The following is a 23,439-nucleotide window of genomic DNA, read 5'->3' as shown; positions in this document are numbered from 1 at the left end:
TGTTATATATATTTTATGACTCCATAATGAAATGTAAAATAAGACTGAAAAAATTGAAAACATTTTGTAACAAACTGGAGTTGGTTTATTTTAGATTAAATATATATTTTAAAAAGCAATCTCTATATATTTTAAAAAACTAGGGACTTCCCTGGTGGTCCAATGGTTAAGACTCCTTGCTCCCAATGCAGGGGGCCCAGGTTTGACCCCTGGTCAGGGAACTAGATCCCGCATGCCACAACTAAGAGATCCTGCATGCTGCAACTAAAAAGATCCCGCATGTTGAAACGAAGATCTCGCAAGTGGCAATGAATATCCCGCGCGCCGCAAATAAGACCTGGCGCAGCCAAATAAATATTCAAACAAACAAAAAAACAGGGAAAAAAAAACCCCCTATATCCATTCCTAAAACAGTGCCTGAGACATAGGCACAAAATACATTCTTACTAAATAAATATGGCACTGAATTAAACAGGGGAAAGAAAGGAGAAAAAGAAAGGAAGTTAACTTTTACTGAGCACATATAAGCACTAGAGCATTTGTTAAATGTTCCATATGGCTATAATCTTGTTTAATCCACAAAAATGTCCTTACGAGGCAGGCACTGTACTGATGAGGAAACTGCCATTAGGAAGGTTAGGAAACATGCCTATGGGTCACACAAAGTTAGTAAGTGACTGAATTGAAATTCAAACCTAGATATCTCTGAATTCAAAGCCCATGCATAAATATACTTACACAAAACACTATCATACTATAAATTACTATTTTAAAATGCTGAAAAACAGGCATACGATTAATAGGCAACGCCATTATCCTAGTGAAAATCAGGATTTTTAAAGAGATACCATTTAATACATAAAAGGTATTATACAGCATCATTAAATTACTTCTTCAGACAGAGACTCTTACTAAATATTACCTTTAAGATCCATAGGGATTATAGATTATATAACTACAGTATACTTATACCCTGCTGTGTCACTGGACTGGATTTTCCTTCACATCTTAAAATAGGAAGGCTGAAAATTGTAACGGGAAGCGATAGGGGTTACTTTTCTAAGTCTTACTCATGCTCCCTGGCCTGGTTTTCAGTATCTGTTGGAATTTTTATTCCTTTACATTGGGGGGGAGGGGATTATTATAATTTTTAAGAGGTATTTAATAAAACTTCTAATAAAATGTTCTTATATTGTGATCAAAGCTTTACTCCTCCCCCACCACTCAATGGTTTCTAAAAAGCAAAAGGCAGTTTTCCAGTTTTAAAAATAAGTATGGTGGGGGAATGATATAACAAAGTTTCCATAGAGCAGCAAGCAATGCACTAGGACTTCCTATGCAGAGTTGTAACCATGAAGACTTCAAAATATTGGCCCTTCAAAATTGGAGCTTTAGAATTTAGATAAATTCTTTAGTTTGTGAACTGTTAAAAATAACTGATGCTCTGAATTTAATAGAGAAGTTTTAAAAATAATTATATAATTACTATGAGATTTTCTATGTTCCATGGCAATGCCTATCAAACTTTAGCATGCATCAGATTGACCTGGAGGGCTTGTTGTGACACAGATTGCAAGGCCCTATCCCCAGAATTTCTGAAACTATAGGTCTGGGGTGAGACCCAATAATATGTATTTCTAACAATTTCCCATGTGATGCTGTTGCTGCTAGTCCAGGAACCACACTTTGACAACCGGCGCTCTATGGGAAGCTAGGGTAAATCCAACAGACTTGTGTATTGGTAGAGCAGGCCTAGGATTTCTAGTCCAAGACAATAATTTGAATGTTTGCAACTAAGAGCAATATGATTTTTCTTCTTTCTATTTTCTCAGAGAAGCTAAATGATTGGCATTCTGTAATTATCTCTGTTTCTGTGTTTGTCCGCATTTGGAAAATATACTAAGAAACTTGAACACTATATTACTATGAAGCTGCAACTGTGATATATTTATGTTGCTGTAAGGTTTCTTCCTCCAGAAGAAACTGGAGGAAGAAATAACTCAAACTTTTGATACGTACTCTAATGATAATAGTAACACAACAAGTTAAAGAAAAATGGAAAGTTCTGAGTCATACCAAGAACCCTGGCAAAGTAAAATATTATCTTTTTGACAAGGCAGCATAATGTAAGACAGCAAAGAATATACTGTATTCCGCAAAAACCATCACTTGCCGAGGCACAGAGTACATGAAATAATTCAATACTATTTATTCTTGATCATAATATTATTTTACATTGAATTTAAGTAATAGTTGTTAAATACTTAGTATGTTAGTTTAAATACATTTTGCTAGAAAGTCATTATGCATATGAAATATTCCTCTGTTTAAAGAAAGAAAATAAATCTTTGGTGAAATTGGTCCTGATTAATCTATTGGATACACAAAGGAAATCAGACTAACTACACTGAGGACACTAAGGAAGTTAAATTCAGGAGCCTTCAAAAATATGGGTTCAATGGCATCATATACATGAGATTTATTGAAAATGAGCAGTCACAAGGTGGCATTTAAATGTCAATATTCTGAAGCTTTTGATAGTACTTTCACTCAAAATATAGCTTGGTATAATAATATATACACGATACATAAAATATGACTATACTGGTATGAAGGAAAGGAAAAGCTGGTAACTCAGATTAGAACATAAGTGAGACTCAACTGAAGAGCTTTAATACTAGAGTAAGAAAGGAATTTGGTCAAATAGGAGTTAAAATTGTCCACATTCATGACTTTGAAAGGTTCCTACTCCTTCACATAAAGTATCTAAGTTGCTCTTGATGCCATCCTGTCTGGTATCAGTTGTCATGTGAAATGATATAAAAGGAGGCTCCAGCAGACAGATCGTAATCCTGTATCCTATTGCTCACTAGAAGGAACCAAGACTGCTTAAAGATAACAGATGCTTTATTTGGGGGAAGAGGGGAAACAAGATGGATCTAGAAAATCTTTTTGTTCTTGGAATGCAATTTTCAAGTTCTCAGCAGCAATGCTGGGATGGGGAAAGGCTTGCTCAAGAGGAGGGCTCCCACATGTGAAGGGTTTAGGCAGTGACATGCAAGTATGGAACACAACAGGTAGAGCCAGTTATAAACTTCTTGAATCTCTAAGAGATCCTTAAGTCCAGAAGGATCCTAAAAAGCAGAGATAACATAAAGGGTGCTGTGAAGAAATCTATACCTATTATGAAAAACTGTCTTTCTTTTGTGACAAAAGGAGAGGATAATCAAGAAACAGATTCTACAGAAAGTAAGTCTTTAAGCTGTGTTTGTCATTATGTTACGTTGGAAAATAAAGAAGTGTTTACAAAATTGCAAGTACTATGATAAGACAACAAAATTAATAAACTTATGCCGATTGCTGTTGATCTGACCTCAAGAATATTGTTTCTATTGTTACTAAACAGTGTCTTCATAAGCAAGATAAACAACTGAACCAGTAATAATTAGGCTTCTAAAAGCAAATACGAGAAACAAATATCCAATGAGAAATAAAGACCTGCTTATGGTATAACAATTTTGGGTAGAAAGCCCCAATCCTCATAATAGAAGTGGGGACCAAAAAACACAAGAAGATTAAGCTGTGGACACAGGTTGGGGGTTCTGCACAAGCTGGCATCCTTACTACACCTATAGGATGACATACTAAGGCTTTTTTTTTACCTTTTGAGTGTAACTTTGGCAGCGGCCCAGCTGAGCCAAGGCACAGTCCAAAAGGACTTGTTAACATCACATTTAATTCCAGCCATATACATATCCATGATATGCCCAGATCATGAGCATATCATATCCTGGAACAAAGTAACTGGTGGCATAACTTTCTTCTTTGCCTACTGCACCTTTCCTCTTTTTTTAACAGACTGGTGTTGAGAGTGCTCAATTTGGTTCACCTCTGTGGCATGAGGTTAGAATAACTGGGGTCAACCACTTACTAAACTCAGAGACCCTCTGGGAAAAGACGAGCAACCTCAATTACCTGATTAGCTGTAGAGCAGTGCTTCTCAAAACTGTAACGTTCTCATAAGCACCTGGGGGGTCTTATTAAGATGCAGACTCTAATTCTGAGATGGAGCCTGAAATTCTGCATTTCTCATAAAATCCTAAGTCAGGGGTCCCCAACCCCCAGGCTGCAGACCGCTACTGGTCCGGTACTGGTCCGGTACTGGTCCGTGGCCTGTTAGGAACCAGGCTGCACAGCAGGAGGCGAGTAGCGAGCAAACAAAGCTTCATCTGCCGCTCCCCATGGTTCCCCATGGCTCACGTTACCACCTAAACCATCGCTTGCATTACCACCTGAACCATTCCCACCCCACCCCCACCCCCCGTCTGTGGAAAAACTGTCTTCCATGAAACCGGTTCCTGGTGCCAAAAACGTTGGGGACCACGGTCCTAAGTGATGCCACACTGCTGGTCCATAAACCACACTCTGAATAACAAAACTTTATAGACCCATAGATCACACTTGAAAATTTCAGAAGAAGATGCTATATAATAATAGTACCCTAGGAAAAGCAAGTCATAACAAAAAGAGTAATTATGACTTTGAATAGTATGTCAACCAAGAAAACAGAAAAACTTGTGTTACTGAAACCAAATAACAACCAAGAATTTTTCAATCCACATATGCAAGAGGCTCTGCAAACCTCAAGTAGGACACATATAAAGAAAGCCACATCAGGGACTTCCCTGGTGGTCCAGTGGTTAAGAATCCGCCTTCCGATACAGGGGATGCAGGTTCGATTTCTGGTTGGGGAAGTAAGATCCCACATGCTGCGGGGCGACTAAGAGCGCGCACCACAACTACTGAGCCTGCACGCTCTAGAGCCCACGTGCCACAACTAGAGAGAAGCCCCCGTGCCACAATGAAGAGCCTGTGCTCGGCAACGAAAGATCCCCCGTGCTGCGACTAAAGACCCAACGCAGCCAAATAAATATTAAAAAAAAAAAAGAAAAAAAAAAAAGAAAGCCACATCATAATCAAACTGCAGAAAATCAAAGACAAAGGGAAAACAATCTTAAAAGCAGTCAGAGAAGAAACATCTTCTTACTCCCAAAGTAACACTGCCCCTACCCTACTCAACCCCACCCCTTTGAATCCATGGAAGCAGCTCAGCCCACTTCATATACACAATGGTTTGTTTTGTACATGCTATAAAAGGAATCCCTCGTCATCTATAGCATTGCTTCAAGAAATTCCTTAAGTCTCTGTCTTCTAATATTCTTCCTTTTCAAGAGGTCACAGCTCTCTACTCTTGGGTTCCATACTTCAGACAGTCTCTCATTTCCCATATTGCCTCAAAGTAGGGCCTAGAGTGCTTTCGGATATTTAACATTAGATTCCCTTTCTCCAGGACTTCCCTGGTGGCTCAGTGGTTAGGAATCCGCCTGCCAATGCAGGGGACATGGGTTGGAGCCCTGGTCCGGGAAGATCCCACATGCCACGGAGCAACTAAGCCCTTGCGCCACAACTACTGAGCCTGTGCTCTAGAGCCCGCGAGCCACAACTACTGAAGCCCGCATGCCTAGAGCCCGTGCCTCACAACAAGAGAAGCCCAAGCAATGAGAAGACCGCTCGCCACAACTACAGAAAGCCTGCGCGCAGCAACGAAGACCCAACACAGCCAAAAATTAATAAAAAAAAAAAATTCCCTTTCTCGTACTGAAAGATCATGAAGAGGCTAATCACTGTCTGAATCACAGCAGTCTTCAAGGGAGGAATGTGAGCCAACTAGCCAGGAGCTACATCAAATGATCCACTGGAGTGTGGAAGAAAAACATTAGAACTTTTGTTTCTATTTATGTTTATTTAAGTTCTCCTTTAAATTTTATGTTTCATGTCTATTTTATAATACATAATTTTAGTATATTAGTATATGCACATAACATATAAATAAACATACATTTGTTGTCAAAAATTTCTTACTATGGGACAAAAATGACAATAGAATACTGTCCCTAGGTACTGGGATTTGGGACACAGCAGACACTTGAAAGGACAGGAGGTAGGCAACACTGTTCATCTTTCTTCTCAAATTAACGCAGACTTCAGATCTTAAAAAGACACTGAAGGTACTCTCAGAATTAAAAAAAAAAAAAAAAGGAAAACTGAAGGTACCCCTTGAAAAGAGCCAATTAATAATCTTTTCCTCCTCTCCCAACTGAACCAAGCAACAGAACGTTTAGTTGTAGAAAAGTTACACTAATTACAATCAGTAAACTGCCTATCATCACATCATATATATTGCTTACTGTGCATTATGATAATTATACACTCCACTAAAGGCCTGACTGGTTACCTGATTTTAGTATTAAATACAACTTGTAGTTAGACACATGCCATTTTTTTAGGCTGCCCAGGATCTAAACACTATTCCTTTTCTGAAACAGAGTTCTTACCTCAACAGAAGCTGAAAAATGCCACACAGTATGCTTGCTTTCCCAGACTCTCTTGCAGCTAGGGGCACAGGCACATGATCTAGGTTCCCCCAAGCAGACACATCCTCCCCTAACCTTGAACTGAAAGCAGAATGGAAACAATACATCCCAATTTTCACAGGTAGTGGTGGCAAACGCTCCAGTGCTGGTATAGAGTTATCCATTATCATTCACTGGTGCTAGTGGTGCAAGTTGAGGTATTTGTCCCCAGGTGGCAATGCTTGTGGTGTCTTCACAGGATAAGTTCTGGCACATGATTTTGGGCATTATTCCTGGTTACTTATCCTTCCAGCCTGGTTCTCCAGTCCTCCCAGAGATTTTGTGGGCTACTCATAACCACAGCTGGTTTCTGCTGCTCGTAACTAAGACCCTGACTAACCATACATGCTCAATTTTCGTAGTTTATTTTTTTCATGTAAATTGGTTATCTATTTGTAACAACACAGTTCTTCAGTGACACTACCTTTAAAACAAATAAACCAACCTTTCAAGTGTTTATTCTATATCAAAGTGCCCAGTTTTGCAAAACAAAGTCTGTATTTTATACTTAAAATTTTTTTTTCAATTGAATAAAATCTTTGGCTTACCTAATCAAGATATCTTTAGGAAGTGAAAAATTACTATTTTCCTAAATGAATTTTAGAGTAAAGTAGCAGAGTCTATAGAAGAACTTCTTAAGTGGTAGTTCTTAGGCCAACTGCACCTAGAACTAACAGATTGCTTGTTAAAAATGCAGCTTAATGGACCCCACTCCAGATCTCCTGAATCAGACTCTCTAGGGTCTGGACTCAGGAATGTACATTTTTTAAAAAGTGCAATGGGGGATTTTATGCACACTAAAGTTTGAGAACCAATAGGCTATGGTCTGTCACTTGACAATAGATGACCAGAAATCACAATGTTATTGATCTAGAAAAAGGATCACATATTTACCAGGCTAAGAGTCTCCTTGGATATCTGAGCCTTACAAAAACTTGTAATTATCAAAGTTATAAATACTGAATATACATGGAAAGCCTACTTCACTGTAAGGAGTTTAAAATTTGTTTTAGTTCTTTTATTAGCAAATCAAGGTCGTATTTTGAAAATTTTCAAACACCTAAAGACTCTCAATTGCTACTGGTTATATTTTGGGGTACTGAGTCTTAGCACATGTATCAATAACATCATCACTCTTATCCTCTATGACACCAATTAAAGAGGGTCTGAATACCTGACTTTTGACATAAAAGGGAAGTATATTCACTGGTATTATGCTTGAGAATGTTTTGATTGAATCCTACTATATCATTGAAGCCCCAAGGGTCCTCATTACACCCAGTCACACAGAAGTCAGTTGTCACTATTTCCAAAGCTAAGAAAGAGAATAGGCTCTTCATTTCCTGTTTTTGCCCTCTCATTCACTCACCCTCCCATCCATCCATCCACCCATCCAAACAATAAACACTCAAAGGATATTTGGTATTGTACTAAGTGATGTACAATAAAAAGAAAGTGAGACAGAACCCTCTATGGTGGGCAGAATCCTAAATTGACCCCCAAGATCTCCCACCCTAATCCCTGGGACTGTGAATATGAAATATACACTGATTACATTCCTTATGTGGCAGAGGGGATTTTGCAGATATAATTAAGTAATTACTAATCAACTGACTCTGAATTAAACAAAAGAGGATAATCTGGCTAGACCCAATCTCATCACATGAGCCCTCTGGCTGATAGCAGAAGTCACGAGATTCCAAGCAGGACACACCATTGTTGGCTTGAAGGTGGAGGCGGCCATGTTGTAGGAAGGTGGATAGCTTCCAGAACCTCAGAGCAGCCCAAAAACAACAACCAGCAAGGAAATGGGGACCTCAATTTTATAACTGCAAGGAACTGAATTCTCCCAATATCTGAATGATCCGGGAAATTCTTCCCCTAAGACTCCAGATAAGAGTTCAGCCTGGCCAACACATTGATTTTGGTCTTGTAAGACCATGAGTAGATAACTCAGCTGAGTCCAGTCTTCTGACCTATAGAGATGTAAGGTAATAAATGAATGTTGTTTTAAGCTGCGAAGTCTATAATGATTTTTTTATGCAGCAAGAGAAAACTAATATACCTTCTTTAAGAAGCTCCCAATCTAGTATGAAAAAAGACAATACTGTTCATTGTGACAGCAAAAAATATTGCTCATTGTGAAGCAAGAAAAGTGCCTGACTGGGGAAGGGGGATGGTAAAGAGATAGAGGAGATGGAAAAAGAGAAGGTAAAAAAGAAGAGGTGCTATGAGTAATACAGGAGTTAATTAAGAATGAATAAGTAAGCCTAAACAAAGAGGTACATGAAAAAAGTAAACAAACCATAAATATACAATTTTAAAAATAAGTATACAGTGAACAACCATATAGGTGATGAACGTAGGTTAAAGAAGAGAATATTTTCGGGCTTCCCTGGTGGCACAGTGGTTAAGAATCTGCCTGCCAATGCAGGGGACACAGGTTCAAGCCCTGGTGGCAGAAGATCCCACATGCCGCAGAGCAACTAAGCCCGTGCGCCACAACTACTGAGCCTGCGCTCTAGGGAGCCCACGAGCCACAACTACTGAGTCCACGAGCCACAACTACTGAGCCCACGTGCCACAACTACTGAGCCCACGTGCCACAACTACTGAAGCCCACGCCCCTAGAACCCGTGCTCCGCAACAAGAGCAGTCATCGCAAATGAGAAGCCCGTGCACCACAACAAAGAGTAGCCCCCGCTCGCTGCAACTAGAGAAAAGCCTTCATGCAGCAACAAAAACCCAATGCAGCCAAAAATAAAATAAATAAATTTATAATTTAAAAAAAGCAGCAAGTAAATGGCATAGAAAAAATAATGTTATAAAAAAAAAAGAATATTTTCAGTACTTCAGAAATACACCCACCTTTAACCCACTGCCTCCTTTCCTCTAACGTTTTCCCTTTCACCTACAAGTAACCATTATCCTAACTTTTATGGTAATCATTTCCTTGCTCTTTTAAATAGTTTTAGCATTTTAGCATTTATGAATGATTATGCTTGTTTTTGAACTTTATTTAAATATATTTGTGCTGCATATATAGTGTCATATACTTCACTTGCTCAACATGTTTCCAAGGTTCATCTATGTAATTACATGCAGTTGTAGCTTATTCATTTTCACTGCTGTGAAATCACATAAATATACCATAACTGATTTACCCATTCTATTGATGATAATTTGGGTTGTTTCTATTTTGTCAAATACGAACAATGTTATGAACATTCTTATACATATGTCCTGGTGTACTTCTACAAGTTTCTCTGGGATATGTACCTCAGAGCCTGGAATTTCTGGCTTACAAAGTATGTGTATTTTCAACTTTACTAAGTATGTTTCAACTCCCACTGGCACTGTATGTGTGCCCCCAATTCTCTGTAGTCGGCCCTCAGTAACTGTGGGTTCTGCATCTGCAGATTCAACCAACCTCGGACTGAAAATATTTGGGGAAAAAATTCCAGAAAGTTCCAAAAAGCAAAACTTGAATCTGCTATGCACCAGCGACTATTTACACAGCATTTACATTGTATTAAATCTTACAAGTAGCCTAGAGATGAATTTAAGTATACGGGAGAATGTGCATAGGTTATATACAAATACTATGCCCTCTTTATATAAGAGACTTGAGCATCCGCAGATTTTGGTATCTGTGGAGGGTCCTGGAACCATTCCCCTGAGGCTACTGAGGGACAACTCTACTTTCTTTCTAGTACTTGGTACTGTCAATCTGTGAGAAGTACCTCAGTTTGGTTTTATTTTCCATTCCCTTGATTACTAATGAGATTGAGCAGGTTTTCACATATTTATCGGTCATTTGGAATTCCTCTTTAGTGAAGTACCAGTTGAAGTGTTTTCTCAGTTTTCTATTGTATTATCTTCTTGTTTGTAGAAACTCTATACGTATTCTGGATAGCACCTGTTTGTTGCATTTATTGGAAATCTCTTACTCTGTGGCTTATCTTTTCACTCTCTATGATTGTAGGTCATTTTTAAAAACCCGTTTTTAATGAAAAAAATCAATTACCTAGTTTTTGTAAGAAATATGTTTAACCAGTTAAAATCCTTCGTTTAACATTTCCTTCAAATAATAAAAATCTACAAATTTAGAGGAGCAAGGGAGAAAGTTGAAAGTAAGGAAATGCCTTAAATTTTTAGGACTAGTTTATGATTCTAAAATTAGTAGCATTGCATTTGATATTGCTGGCTACTTTAGGAACTCAAAATAATGTTCCTTTTGTGAACTACCATATTAACTATATATTTTCTTCCGAGCTTCAGTGGAATAACTGCTTCATAGATGAACTTAAAAGTCATATTTCACGCTATAATATGCGATAATATTAACCATCTAGCCCCCAAATACAGCCACGGTAAAAGGAAATGAACCCTAGGAAACAAATCCTTGGCCCCAACACTGCTGCCATTCTTCTAGTCTCAACATTGATTTTGTGATGATCTATGACACATCTTCTCACCCCTCCTAAAGGCACCATCCTATTTACCCTTCCTATTTAAAAAACAATGCCAGTACAGTTGAGTCCAGATTTTTCCCCGAAAGATCAATTTAAATCTTATTTCAGATGGCTTTATACCCAACAGCCATGATCTTCCCCATGGTCTCTGATTCTCTTTATAAAACATGTGTCTGTTGCAGGAGGGGAGGGGAGTGGGGGTGGGGAAGGACACAAGTAATCTTTTTAAGTCTTTTCTATTGTGTCAGTACAATATAAGAATTGTGCTGTTCCTCAAGCAGAAGAGAAAGGAAGAAGCATGTGGATGAGACTATATTAGAGCTATAGGATTTCTCATTCCAAACAGGAGGTAAAGCTGTAAGAGGGGAGTTATAAATGTTGTTTCCTGAGATGTGTTCTTAGCATCCCACATTGCAATTCAATATACATATTTCCACAGAAACCCTGTTATAAAGAGTAGTAGTATAAACAATATTATATCCATACTTGTGAAACTAGCATACTGGGGGTGGTGGGGGGAGAGGTGGATTACAGAAAACAACAGAATAAACATTATAGAAACTTATTTGGTTTGGTCTTCCTTAATGGTGGGTAATTTGAAGCCATAGATTTGTATTAAAACAAGCATGAACATATAATATAGGGTAGAATTCTTAATAAAATTCCAAGTCTTCAAATTTCAAGTTCCCTATTAAGGCAACTTCAAGTTCTATACCCCAGATCTTCTCTGAGGTTAGAGGTACTTCAATAAAAATTTGTGTCATCACACAACTCTTTATAGAGAGAGAGAGAGACATGTGGGAGATCACGGTTTTTAGGTATAAAGAGGTATGAAATGTAAGTTAAGCTGACTTTCATGTTTAGAAAAAAAATTACTTTTTTGTGGGTGGCCTATAAACCTAGTTAAACTATATACAATATGCAACACTGTTTCTATGAGTAACTGCTTTTGTAATTTTGTTTGTAAATTATGTTTACTTAACATTATAAAAGTTGCATATAATTTGTTAGAACAATTCCACTTCTAGGAATTTACCCAATAAGAGATAATAATGAGAGATGTAAGCAAAGAGTTATGTATATAAAGTGTTCATAGTATTATTTATAACAATAAAAAATTAGAAATAGTCTAAATGCCCAATAAAAGGGATCTGGTTAAGTACAAAGATACAATTAAATACTTTGCAACCATTACAATTCTATTATAAGAAAATGTTAATAGATATGACACAATATTTCTAATATACTATGAAGTGGAAATAAGCAAACTACAAAAAGCTGATACTATGTTTTTCAATATATACATACATGCATTAAAAAAAAAACTTGGAAGAATATGTCAAAACGTTCACAGTGGTTTATCTATGCAGTAGTATTATTCCTTCCTCTACCTTGTGTATTTTGTTCTTCTAAATTTTCTATAATAAGTATGTGTTACTCTTACAAAGGAATTCAAATTAAATATACAGGAGTTTATATACATGCACAAAGAGCTTCTGATTCTTTGTCATCAGCTGGTTCTATGACAAAAGGACATAGAAAAAACTAGAAGAAATAAATATTTTCCCCTTATATTTATATACTACTTTCTTATTGTAGTAAAAATTACACTCCTCAAGATGCACTGAATACAGAACAAGGAGATATTATCTCTCATCTATCAGACGGACACAGATCAAAAAGAATAAAATCAGTGGGTGCAAAGTGAAGACAACTCATGTACTACTGGTATAAATCTAAGCTGAACAACCCTTTTGGAAGTACAATTTTGCAATCTGTATTTTAAAAAAACCTAAAACTGTGCCTATCTTTTAACCAATCAGTTATATTTCTAGGAATTTATCCTAAGGAAATAATTAAACAAGTCTGCAAAGACATACGCACGAAGTTACTCTCAGCAATATCATTTGTAATGGTGAGAGTTGAAACAATCCCGAAGTGTCAAGAGGGTAAATTAAAAGACAGTATATCTATAGTGGACTACTATTAAAAATTATGCTACAGATCTATATTTTCTGATATTGTATCTCATGTAGTGAAAAAAAATTAGATGATAAAACAGCCTTTGTATGATCCCATTTTTAGAATTTTTTTAAAAAGTGAGAATGTATATTTCATGAAGAAAATGTTCGAAGATTTCAAACCAGGCTTCATTACCAGTTATCTCTGGTAAGTGGAATTACAAATGATCTTTAGTGTCTTCTTTATAACTTTTTGTACTACAATGAGCATGTACAACTCTTAATATCCGAAGGAATGATTTTTAAGTATACTAAATTGAAAGTCTGATTAATCAAATAAAATTAGCTTCGGTGTTTTCTACTATTTTCTTATTACTAAGGCTCTTAGAAGCTTCCCGATTTCAATACATAATACTCAGTGGATGCTAAATGTGTCAAATATATATTTAATGTCCCTATTAACAAAGATGACATGCTTAAACAGTTTTTATTAACAAGATATTATTTCTAAAAGAAAAAATTATATATCCCCTCCCAGCCCTGAGATGCTAGCAAAGATCTTGTAATTATGATTGAGCCCCCATTTGCCGCTACCTCCTCCCTTTGCCTCTGGCCTTCTCAACCATCTTTAGGTGTTTTCATTTCTACTGACCATGGTGGCTTATTGTATTCATGGACATAGAAAGACATTGCCAAAAGAAGTATGACTTATAAAATAAACAATGCAGAAGAAAATTTCAATTCTATTCAAGACAGTATGCCCCAACATCACTGTCCAATATAACTTTCTGTGATGTTGAAAAAATTCTATTATTTGTGCTATCCAACATAACAGACAATAGGTCTGTCTAATGTGCTGTCCAATATGACACATGTGGCTACTAAGCACCTGAAATGTGGCTAGTACAACTAAGGAAACAAATTTTTTCTTTTTAATTTTTAAAAATTTATTTATTTTATCTATTTATTTTTATACAAAGGATCATGAGAGACAACTACAAGCAACTCTATGCCAATAAAATGGACAACCTGGAAGAAATGGACAAATTCTTAGAAAGGTATAACCTTCCAAGACTGAACCAGGAAGAAATAGAAAATATGAACAGACCAATCACAAGTAATGAAATTGCAACTGTGATTAAAAATCTTCCAACAAACAAAAGTCCAGGACCAGATGGCTTCACAGGTGAATTCTATCAAACAGTTAGAGAAGAGCTAACACCCATCCTTCTCAAACTCTTCCAAAAAATTGCAGAGGAAGGACCACTCCCAAACTCATTCTATGAGGCCACCATCACCCTGATACCAAAACCAGACAAATATACTACAAAAAAAAAAAATTACAGACCAATATCACTGATGAATATAGATGCAAAAATCCTCAACAAAATACTAGCAAACAGAATCCAACAACACATTAAAAGGACCATACACCACGATCAAGTGGGATTTATCCCAGGGATGCAAGGATTCTTCAATATACGCAAATCAATCAATGTGATACACCATATTAACAAATTGAAGAAGAAAAACCATATGATCATCTCAATAGATGCAGAAAAAGCTTTTGACAAAATTCAACACCCATTTATGATAAAAACTCTCCAGAAAGTGGGCATAGAGGGAACCTACCTCAACATAATAAAGGCCATATATGACAAATCCACAGCAAACATCATTTTCAACGGTGAAAAACTGAAAGCATTTCCTCTAAGATCAGGAACGAGACAAGGATGTCCACTCTCACCACTATTATTCAACATAGTTCCGGAAGTCCTAGCCACGGCAATCAGAGAAGAAAAAGAAATACAAATTGGAAAAGAAGAAGTAAAACTGTCACTGTTTGCAGATGACATGATACTATACATAGAGAATCCTAAAACTGCCACCAGAAAACTGCTAGAGCTAATTAATGAATATGGAAAAGTTGCAGGATACAAAATTAATGCACAGAAATCTCTTGCATTCCTATACACTAATGATGAAAAATCTGAAAGAGAAATTAAGGAAACACTCCCATTTACCATTGCAACAAAAAGAATAAAATACCTAGGAATAAACCTACCTAGGGAGACAAAAGACCTGTATGCAGAAAACTATAAGACACTGATGAAAGAAATTAAAGATGATACCAACAGATGGAGAGATATACCATGTTCTTGGATTGGAAGAATCAACATTGTGAAAATGACTATACTACCCAAAGCAATCTACAGATTCAATGCAATCCCTATCAAATTACCAATGGCATTTTTTACGGAGCTAGAACAAATCATCTTAAAATTTGTATGGAGACACAAAAGACCCCGAATAGCCAAAGCAGTCTCGAGGGAAAAAAACGGAGCTGGAGGAATCAGACTCCCTGACTTCAGACTATACTACAAAGCTACAGTAATCAAGACAATATGGTACTGGCACAAAAACAGAAACATAGATCAATGGAACAAGATAGAAAGCCCAGAGATAAACCCACGCACCTATGGTCAACTAACCTATGACAAAGGAGGCAAAGATATACAATGGAGAAAAGACAGTCTCTTCAATAAGTGGTGCTGGGAAAACTGGACAGCTACACGTAAAAGAATGAAATTAGAATACTCCCTAACACTGTACACAAAAATAAACTCAAAATGGATTCGAGACCTAAATGTAAGACTGGACACTATAAAACTCTTAGAGGAAAACATAGGAAGAACACTCTTTGACATAAATCACAGCAAGATCTTTTTTGATCCACCTCCTAGAGTAATGGAAATAAAATAAAAAATAAACAAATGGGACCTAATGAAATTTCAAGGCTTTTGCACAGCAAAGGAAACCATAAACAAGACGAAAAGACAACCCTCAGAATGGGAGAAAATATTTGCAAACGAATCAATGGACAAAGGATTAATCTCCAAAATATATGAACAGCTCAAGCAACTCAATATTAAAGAAACAAACACCCCAATCCAAAAGTGGGCAGAAGACCTAAATAGACATTTCTCCAAAGAAGACATACAGATGGCCACGAAGCACATGAAAAGATGCTCAACGTTACTAATTATTAGAGAAATGCAAATCAAAACTACAATGAGGTATCACCTCACACCAGTTAGAATGGGCATCATCAGAAAATCTACAAACAACAAATGCTGGAGAGGGCGTGGAGAAAAGGGAACCCTCTTGCACTGTTGGTGAGAATGTAAATTGATACAGCCACTATGGAGAACAATATGGAGGTTCCTTAAAAAACTAAAAATAGAATTACCATATGACCCAGCAATCCCACTACTGGGCATTTACCCAGAGAAAACCATAATTCAAAAAGACACATGCACCCGAATGTTCATTGCAGCACTATTTACAATAGCCAGGTCATGGAAGCAACCTAAATGCCCATCAACAGACGAATGGATAAAGAAGATGTGGTACATATATACAATGGAATATTACTCAGCCATAAAAAGGAGTGAAATTGAGTCATTTGTTGAGACGTGGATGGATCTAGAGACTGTCATACAGAGTGAAGTAAGTCAGAAAGAGAAAAACAAATATCGTATATTAACGCATGTATGTGGAACCTAGAAAAATGGTACAGATGAGCTGGTTTGCAGGGCAGAAGTTGAGACACAGATGTAGAGAACGGACATATGGACACCAAGGGGGGAAAACTGCGGTGGGGTGGGGATGGTGGTGTGCTGAATTGGGCGATTGGGATTGACATGTATACACTGATGTGTATAAAATTGATGCCTGATAAGAACATGCAGTATAAAAAACAAACAAACAAAACAACTAATACTAAACTTTCATTGGGTTATTTGTATGGAAATATGTTAATATAAATGTTTCAGACATTACATGAAATTTCTAAAAATCTTATATGTTCTGGTATAATGTTATAAGTCATAATCCTAGTTATTACTTTAAAATGTATATCTCAGAAATAATTTTCTTGTCAACTGCATTATTATGAACTTTCATCAAATCTTTAACTGTGGTCATTTTTAAGTCTTTGTCATTTACAGACAGTTCTGTGTATACTCTGATGCTATTGCAAATATGTTCCTATAAAAGGGTTTCATCTTTAAGAAATTCATGGAAAAGTCTCTGACAAGTACAGGTTTCTGGTAACTGACTGTACTGCTGAACTGAATGAATAAGCAGAACTGAATTTTCAGAACTCTAATGAAAAACTGATGAACTCATAAAAGTGCTAACAAAAGATCAAGATGAAAAAAAAAATTAATTACATGGGACTGAGTGAACTGATGAGGATGAGTATAATTTTTGTGACTTTCTGTCTGAATTAAAAAAAAAAAAATCCAACAAGGACTCAGAGGCAAAGAATATACAAATCAATTTTCACTGCAAAGTAAAGGAGCTGTTACAGTGGAGGATTACTGGACTGAATGTCAATATTATGACATAGTATGAGTGTGTTTCATGTTTGGTAATTGCAATCATTGTTGCTTTTGTTGTGGTCATCCATGTACAATGCTTGGTGTCAGTCTATTTATCTCTTGTAAAAATAAAATATAGTGTGCGTGTGTGAAAAAAAATAAATAAATAAAATAAAAGGGTTTCATCTTCAAGAAATTCATGGAAAAGACTGACAAGTACAGGTTTCTGGTAACTGACTGTACTGCTGAACTGAATGAATAAGCATTTTCAGAACTCTAATGAAAAACTGATGAACTCATAAAAGTGCTAACAAAAGATCAAGATGAAAAAAAAATTAATTACATGGGACTGAGTGAACTGATGATGAGGAGTATAATTTTTGTGACTTTCTGTCTGAAATAAAAAAAAAAAAATCCCACAAGGACTCAGAGGCAAAGAACATACAAATCAATTTTCACTGCAAAGTAAAGGAGCTGTTACAGTGGAGGATTACTGGACTGAATGTCAAAATTATGACACAGTATGAGTGTGTTTCATGTTTGGTAATTGCAATAATTGTTGCTCTTGTTGTGGTCATCCATGTACAATGCTTGGTGTCAGTCTATCTCTTGTAAAAATAAAATACAGTGTGTGTGTGAAAAAAAATAAAAAAAAAAAAAGTAAAAAAATAAAAAATTAAAAAAAAATTTTTAATTTATTTTATCTATTTATTTTTGGCTACGTTGGGTCTTCACTGCTCTGCATGGGCTTTCTCTAGCTGCGGTGAGTGGGGGCTACTCTTCGCTGCAGTGCGCGGGCTTCTCATTGCGGTGGCTTCTCTTGTTGCAGAGCGTGGGCTCTAGGCGCGTGGGCTTCAGTGGTTGTAGCATGCAGGCTCAGTAGTTGTGGCTCGCGGGCTCTCGAGTGCAGGCTCAGTAGTTGTGGTGCACAGGGTTAGTTGCCTTGCGGCACGTGGAATCTTCCTGGACCAGGGCCCGTGTCTCCTGCATTGGCAGCCGGAGTCTTAACCACTGCGCCACCAGGGAAGCCCAGGAACCAAATTTTTAAATTTTAACTTATTTTAATTTTAATAACCACTTATGGCTAGTAGCTACCATATTGGACAGCACTGTTCTAGAAAAATTCCCAGTACATATACTGTGGTTGATATAAAATATACATAAATAAGGATCCAAGAAAAATATGATTTCCACTTAAGACCTGGCATTCCAGTGCATATTTCCAAGACTAACAAAACCATAATTTTGTGGGTTACAGATTGCTTTTTTGAAAAATTAAATGGTCTTCAGGCACTCCTCATTCTTCTTTACATGGGAAATAAGTACCCAGTTCTTTTTTTCCCCCGCCCCCACCCCCACCCCCCGCAATTCTTGAAAGCCTTAACGCTCACGGCTTCAATAAGACTGTGTTACCTTGGCTCACCCACTACACCTCAATTTGTTTCCTTTTTTTGTGTAATCTTAGTCTTCCCCGTCTGCCATCAACCATAGGCTTTTTCCCAAAGCTGAATCCTTGGTTTCTTGTTTTCTATCTTCCATTCAGAAAAGATTTCTTACACCTTCGACTATGATCCTATTTGCCTTCTGTAAAACAGCACCACTTCACTACATAATCTTAAACAAAGTCTTAATCTTTGAGACTGCTTCTCATCTGTAAAATAACTTAAGATGGTTACTACGTTTCCTTTGGCTTTAGGATTCTCCTAATTCTAGTACAGGCCTGGTTACAAAACTTTGTTTCTGGTTTTTTCTCAGGCTGATTCCTCTTCTTGCCTTTTTAAATGCTGGTGTATCCCATGGTTGTCAGTGACCCTCTTTCTCCAAGAATCACATAAACTCTTCATTACGACTGTCTCAAATTTATGCTATAGTTCTAACTTCACTCTTAAAAGTTCCAGATTACATTTCTATTTGCTGCTACAGATTAACTAGATGTGCTACCAGACACTTAAAGGTATCAGGCAAACTAAAGAAATTGTGTAGCAAACTTGTCAGTGGCTTAGTTATCAAAAACAGAAGTTTCAGGATCAGATGTATCTGAATTTGAATCCCAGTTCTGTCATTTATTAGCTGTGTAACCTTGATCAGATTAATCTCAAGTCTCCATTTTTTCATGTGTAAAATGGGGTTAAAACTAGTACTTACAACTCATGGTTGTTGTATGTGCATTTTATATATACAGCTTAGTACAATACCTGGAATATGCTAACAGCTCAATAAATGTTCGCTACTATTATTATCAGTAGCATTACCACCTTCCTAGTCCTACAGGTTTAATAGCTCAGTCAACTTGATGCATTCTGTCTCTTTAAAAAAAAATAAATTCGGTCAGCATTTGTACACTTTTATTTTCCAATGTGATCTCTGACTGTTTTTCATTCCTGGATTGTTATTGCAGCCGGCCAAACAAATTACTAGATTTTTAATGCTTACAGGTTAGAGTCTCTTCTTGTTTTTGTTTCCACTATATTACGTAGCATAATGCCTTATGCATAAAGTTTTGCTATTATTAGACAATTCAAATAATCTTTACATCTATTTATTCTATTTCATTAGATCCCTTAAGTTCTTTGAGGACAGGGAGTGTCTTGGTTCTCTTTGTGTTATCTACACCTGAAAATCCCTTAGTCAATAAATGTTTGTTGAATGAATGACTGTTGACTACTCTCCCTCTCTCCAAACCTATCATCAATCTAGCTGCCTCAAATGCAAAAAGTAGCTCTCATATGCTCTAATCCAACCATTTATTCTGACCAAGCTGACCTCCCCACAACTTCATCAAGAGCAGTTTCACTGTATTAGTCAGCACTCCTATTTTGTTTCAAAAAGTCTACTCAGAATAAGCAATAAAGGGAATTTATTAGCTTGCATAATTTGAAAGTCCAAGGATACCACTAACTTAAGGCCTGGCTATTGATCCAAAAGTTCAAAGGTTACCAACAGAACTTGGCCTCACTCTTTCCATCTTTTGGCTCTGCTTTCAATTTATTGGCAAGCTCCAGGTTCACATTCTATTCTTTCAGCAACCCCAGGGTTCAAAGCATGCCTCTTTCTCAATAGTTCCAATAAAAAATTAACACTCTCATGTGCTGACAGGAAAATGTGCCTATCTCTGAACCATCACTGTTGCCAGAGGGATGGACTACATTGACTGGCTAACCCTGAATTATGTGCACACCCTGTGTTGGGGTGGGATCCATTCCACTGCCCGGAATGGCCTTCCTTCTCATTTCTGCCTCCCCAAATCCAAGCTACAACCTTTCTGCCCCCAAAAGTCTTTCATGATTTCTTTTAAGATTTTCCTTGTTCCCTGGATCAAGTAACTCATTCCCAAATAAATATTTCCCTTTTTCTAAAGATCTATCTTTTAAAACAAACAGGAAGGAAAAACCTCAAGAAAATGCTGCATGATGAATTCTAATCATGTCAAGTTATAAATGAAATGGGTAATATGTGCTGTTTCTTAAAATGTAAGGACAGCAGCTCTACCAGATACATTCTATACATTAGGAAAGAACAGACTGTGTGGCAAGTTTAATATAACATTCAAATAATTTTTTTGGCTTTAAATTTTCTATAGGGCCCAAACAAAACATTTTAGCCAACAAAAGTTGGGTCTGAATTCAAAGTACCCTGTGTAACAGGTAGTATATGGTTTTGGAGTTACCTCAAACAGGATTTGAGTTAGGCTCAAATCCTGGCTAACACCACCTTCCTTGGCCTTTAGCTACAGGTCTTCGAGCAAATTATCTTTCTCTCCAAACCTTGGTTTCACTATCTGTAAAAACAGGAATGGTAATATCTATCTGTACGTAAAGAGGCTGTGTGGCATAGTGGAGAGAAAAGAGTAAGATGGAACCGGGCTGAAATTCTACCACTAATATTATTTATATGATTCTCTCTGAGTGACTCATCTGTAAATTCTGAGTGATTCCACATTTGCGAATGAGGGATAATAATATTTAATCCATTGGTAGTTAAGCATTTAACAAGGCAATGTATTTTAAACACCTACCAATGAATAGTAAACAGTGAAAACCCTATCAGTGATGTTATCCATATCAAATCACCTGTTTAAAATAATTCAGAGAATATTTCAGTATTTTTGTACTCACCAAGGTCTGCCAAAAATTTCTTACACTTAATAAGTGATATTTCTAACATGTTAGAAATGAATCTAGTCTAATAGGTTATAAAGTACCTTGTAATCTTTTTCTTCCCCTCTACACTTTTTCTGGCCAGATAAAATGTCGACCAACAAAAAATTTGGTTTATAAAGAAACTATCAAAGTAATAAAAATAAGTGTGGATAATAACAAATTAAAAATTCAGGGCATAGTAAGGGAAAAATTCATTGGGATTACTTATTATTCTTCATAAATGCCTTTGGGTTTTGTTAGTTAAAAAAATATTTCTTAAAGGCAAAACACACTCTGGTCCTAGAACTATTTAAAAGCAGGTAAGACAGTGAGCTAGATAAACTCCTGTAATCAACGTATTCTTTAACTCCACGCTTAATGTACTAATACTGAAATGACTCATGCCCATATGAAATCACTATGCTATCCATCTCCTGACCAGTCATATGCCATATAGCCATCTCCTGAACAGAATCGCGAAATCTGGGGTATGAATGACAATTTTAGATGTTGTCTCTCAGAATACATGCAAAAGGCAAGTGGTTGCTCATATTTACATCAGCAAGAAAATTTAATCTTAATGTCGTTCACTAAAAAAAACAAACTATATTCAGTACAACTGTTTCCAAAAAGAGATTAAACAAATAGGTATTTGATTCCTTCCATTTTACACTAGAGCAAAAGTTTCTTTGGAAAGAATAGTTTCTTGAAGTAGTGTTAACAGTTTTGCTTATCTTTCTAAAATGAGTGAATCATATGTAATACTTAGCAATCTTTAATGAATGCACAAACATAGGAGAAGTTAACACCTTAGGAAAGGTATATGAAAATAATTACATCATACCACACTATATATAAGGGGATTGACTCTGTTTTTAATCTACTCCCTGAGAAAGCTATGTTTTAAACACAAGAGAAACATATTATGTTGAACACCTCAGTCACCAGACATTGTTCTCTACAACTAAGAAAACCAAATAATACCTCATTTATTTTCTTTTCTGTGTTAAAAAAATATAGATAAGGCAAACTGATGTTTGTTTTTAAAAAGCATTAAGTACAGATACGGTAGGCAACCTATGCATCTTTTCTAAACAGTTTTCTTCCTTCAACTTTCTTTGAGGGGGCCTGAGGAAAGAGGAAAGGAGTGAGAGTCTGAAGGTGGGCTCTCGTTATTTTTTGCAAGTACATTTGGTAAGTCACCTAGACGAAGGGGAGAAAGAAAAGTTAAAGCGTTCGGGTTCACACTAAAAACAACAACTCTTGAAAAACACGCCTGTGCGGGAGTCATGCTTTCCTGACAATGCAGCGACCAATGCGACTCCGATTAAGAGCGCGCTACAAACCTAAATCTTAGTAAAGTCAATCTGGCATCTCCAGTACGAAAGGGCCTGCAAAACCCGGGGCGGAGCAAAGGTCTACCTCAGCAGCGGCACAAGTTAATTTTCTAAGAGAGTAAAACACTCCCCATCAGTCCCCTATGGCCCTCTTTCTCAAGAGACGCTGCTGTCCGCCTCGCCCCAGGCTCGGGGTCTGGCCCGCAGGCCCCAGGGCTGGGTGGGTTGGGGCAGTCGGCTTCTCCCCGGTACCCGGGTCCAGACCAGGAGTAATGGGACCCGTTAACGTAAAGACCCGCGATTCTCCGCATCGGCTGCGGCGGCCTCTGACCGCGCCCCGGGCCTCCTGTTGGCAGGGATACCCCCCACCCCACTCACCCGCCCGGGTGGTGTCCGTCAGGTCGTGGTTGGCCGCTCCCCGGGGAAACTCCCTCAGTTTCCGGCCGCTCAGGCTCAGCACCCCGGTTACCGCCGCCTCCTCCAGCGCTCGGTCGAGGGAGCGGCTCCATGAGCCCGGGCCAGGACCAGGGCCTGCCCCGGAGTTCGGGCCGCAGTTAACAACGGAGAGGTTACCTCCCGACGCTACTGGGCCAGAGTACTCTGCAGCCGTGGCCACAGCGACCAAGCCCGCGGCCGCCATTTCCCAGCCGACAACTCTCCGGCCCGCCG

The 23,439-nt window shown here is 37.4% G+C and overlaps 1 protein-coding gene across 1 annotated transcript in view; it reads right to left on the bottom strand.

Annotated features, from left to right (window-relative positions):
* LRCH3 (leucine rich repeats and calponin homology domain containing 3) overlaps nucleotides 1-23,439 on the bottom strand; it is a 114,536-nt gene extending 91,097 nt beyond the window's left edge. Inside the window, 1 exon segment of the mRNA XM_036850149.1 lies at nucleotides 23,149-23,439. Coding sequence (XP_036706044.1) covers nucleotides 23,149-23,410 — 262 coding nt within the window. The 5' untranslated portion in view covers nucleotides 23,411-23,439.

The sequence above is a fragment of the Balaenoptera musculus genome, chromosome 4, assembly GCF_009873245.2.
Source record: "Balaenoptera musculus isolate JJ_BM4_2016_0621 chromosome 4, mBalMus1.pri.v3, whole genome shotgun sequence".
Classification (NCBI taxonomy): Eukaryota; Metazoa; Chordata; class Mammalia; order Artiodactyla; family Balaenopteridae; genus Balaenoptera; species Balaenoptera musculus.
Note: the sequence above shows the minus strand (reverse complement) of the source record. Positions and strands in the feature narration are given on the sequence as shown.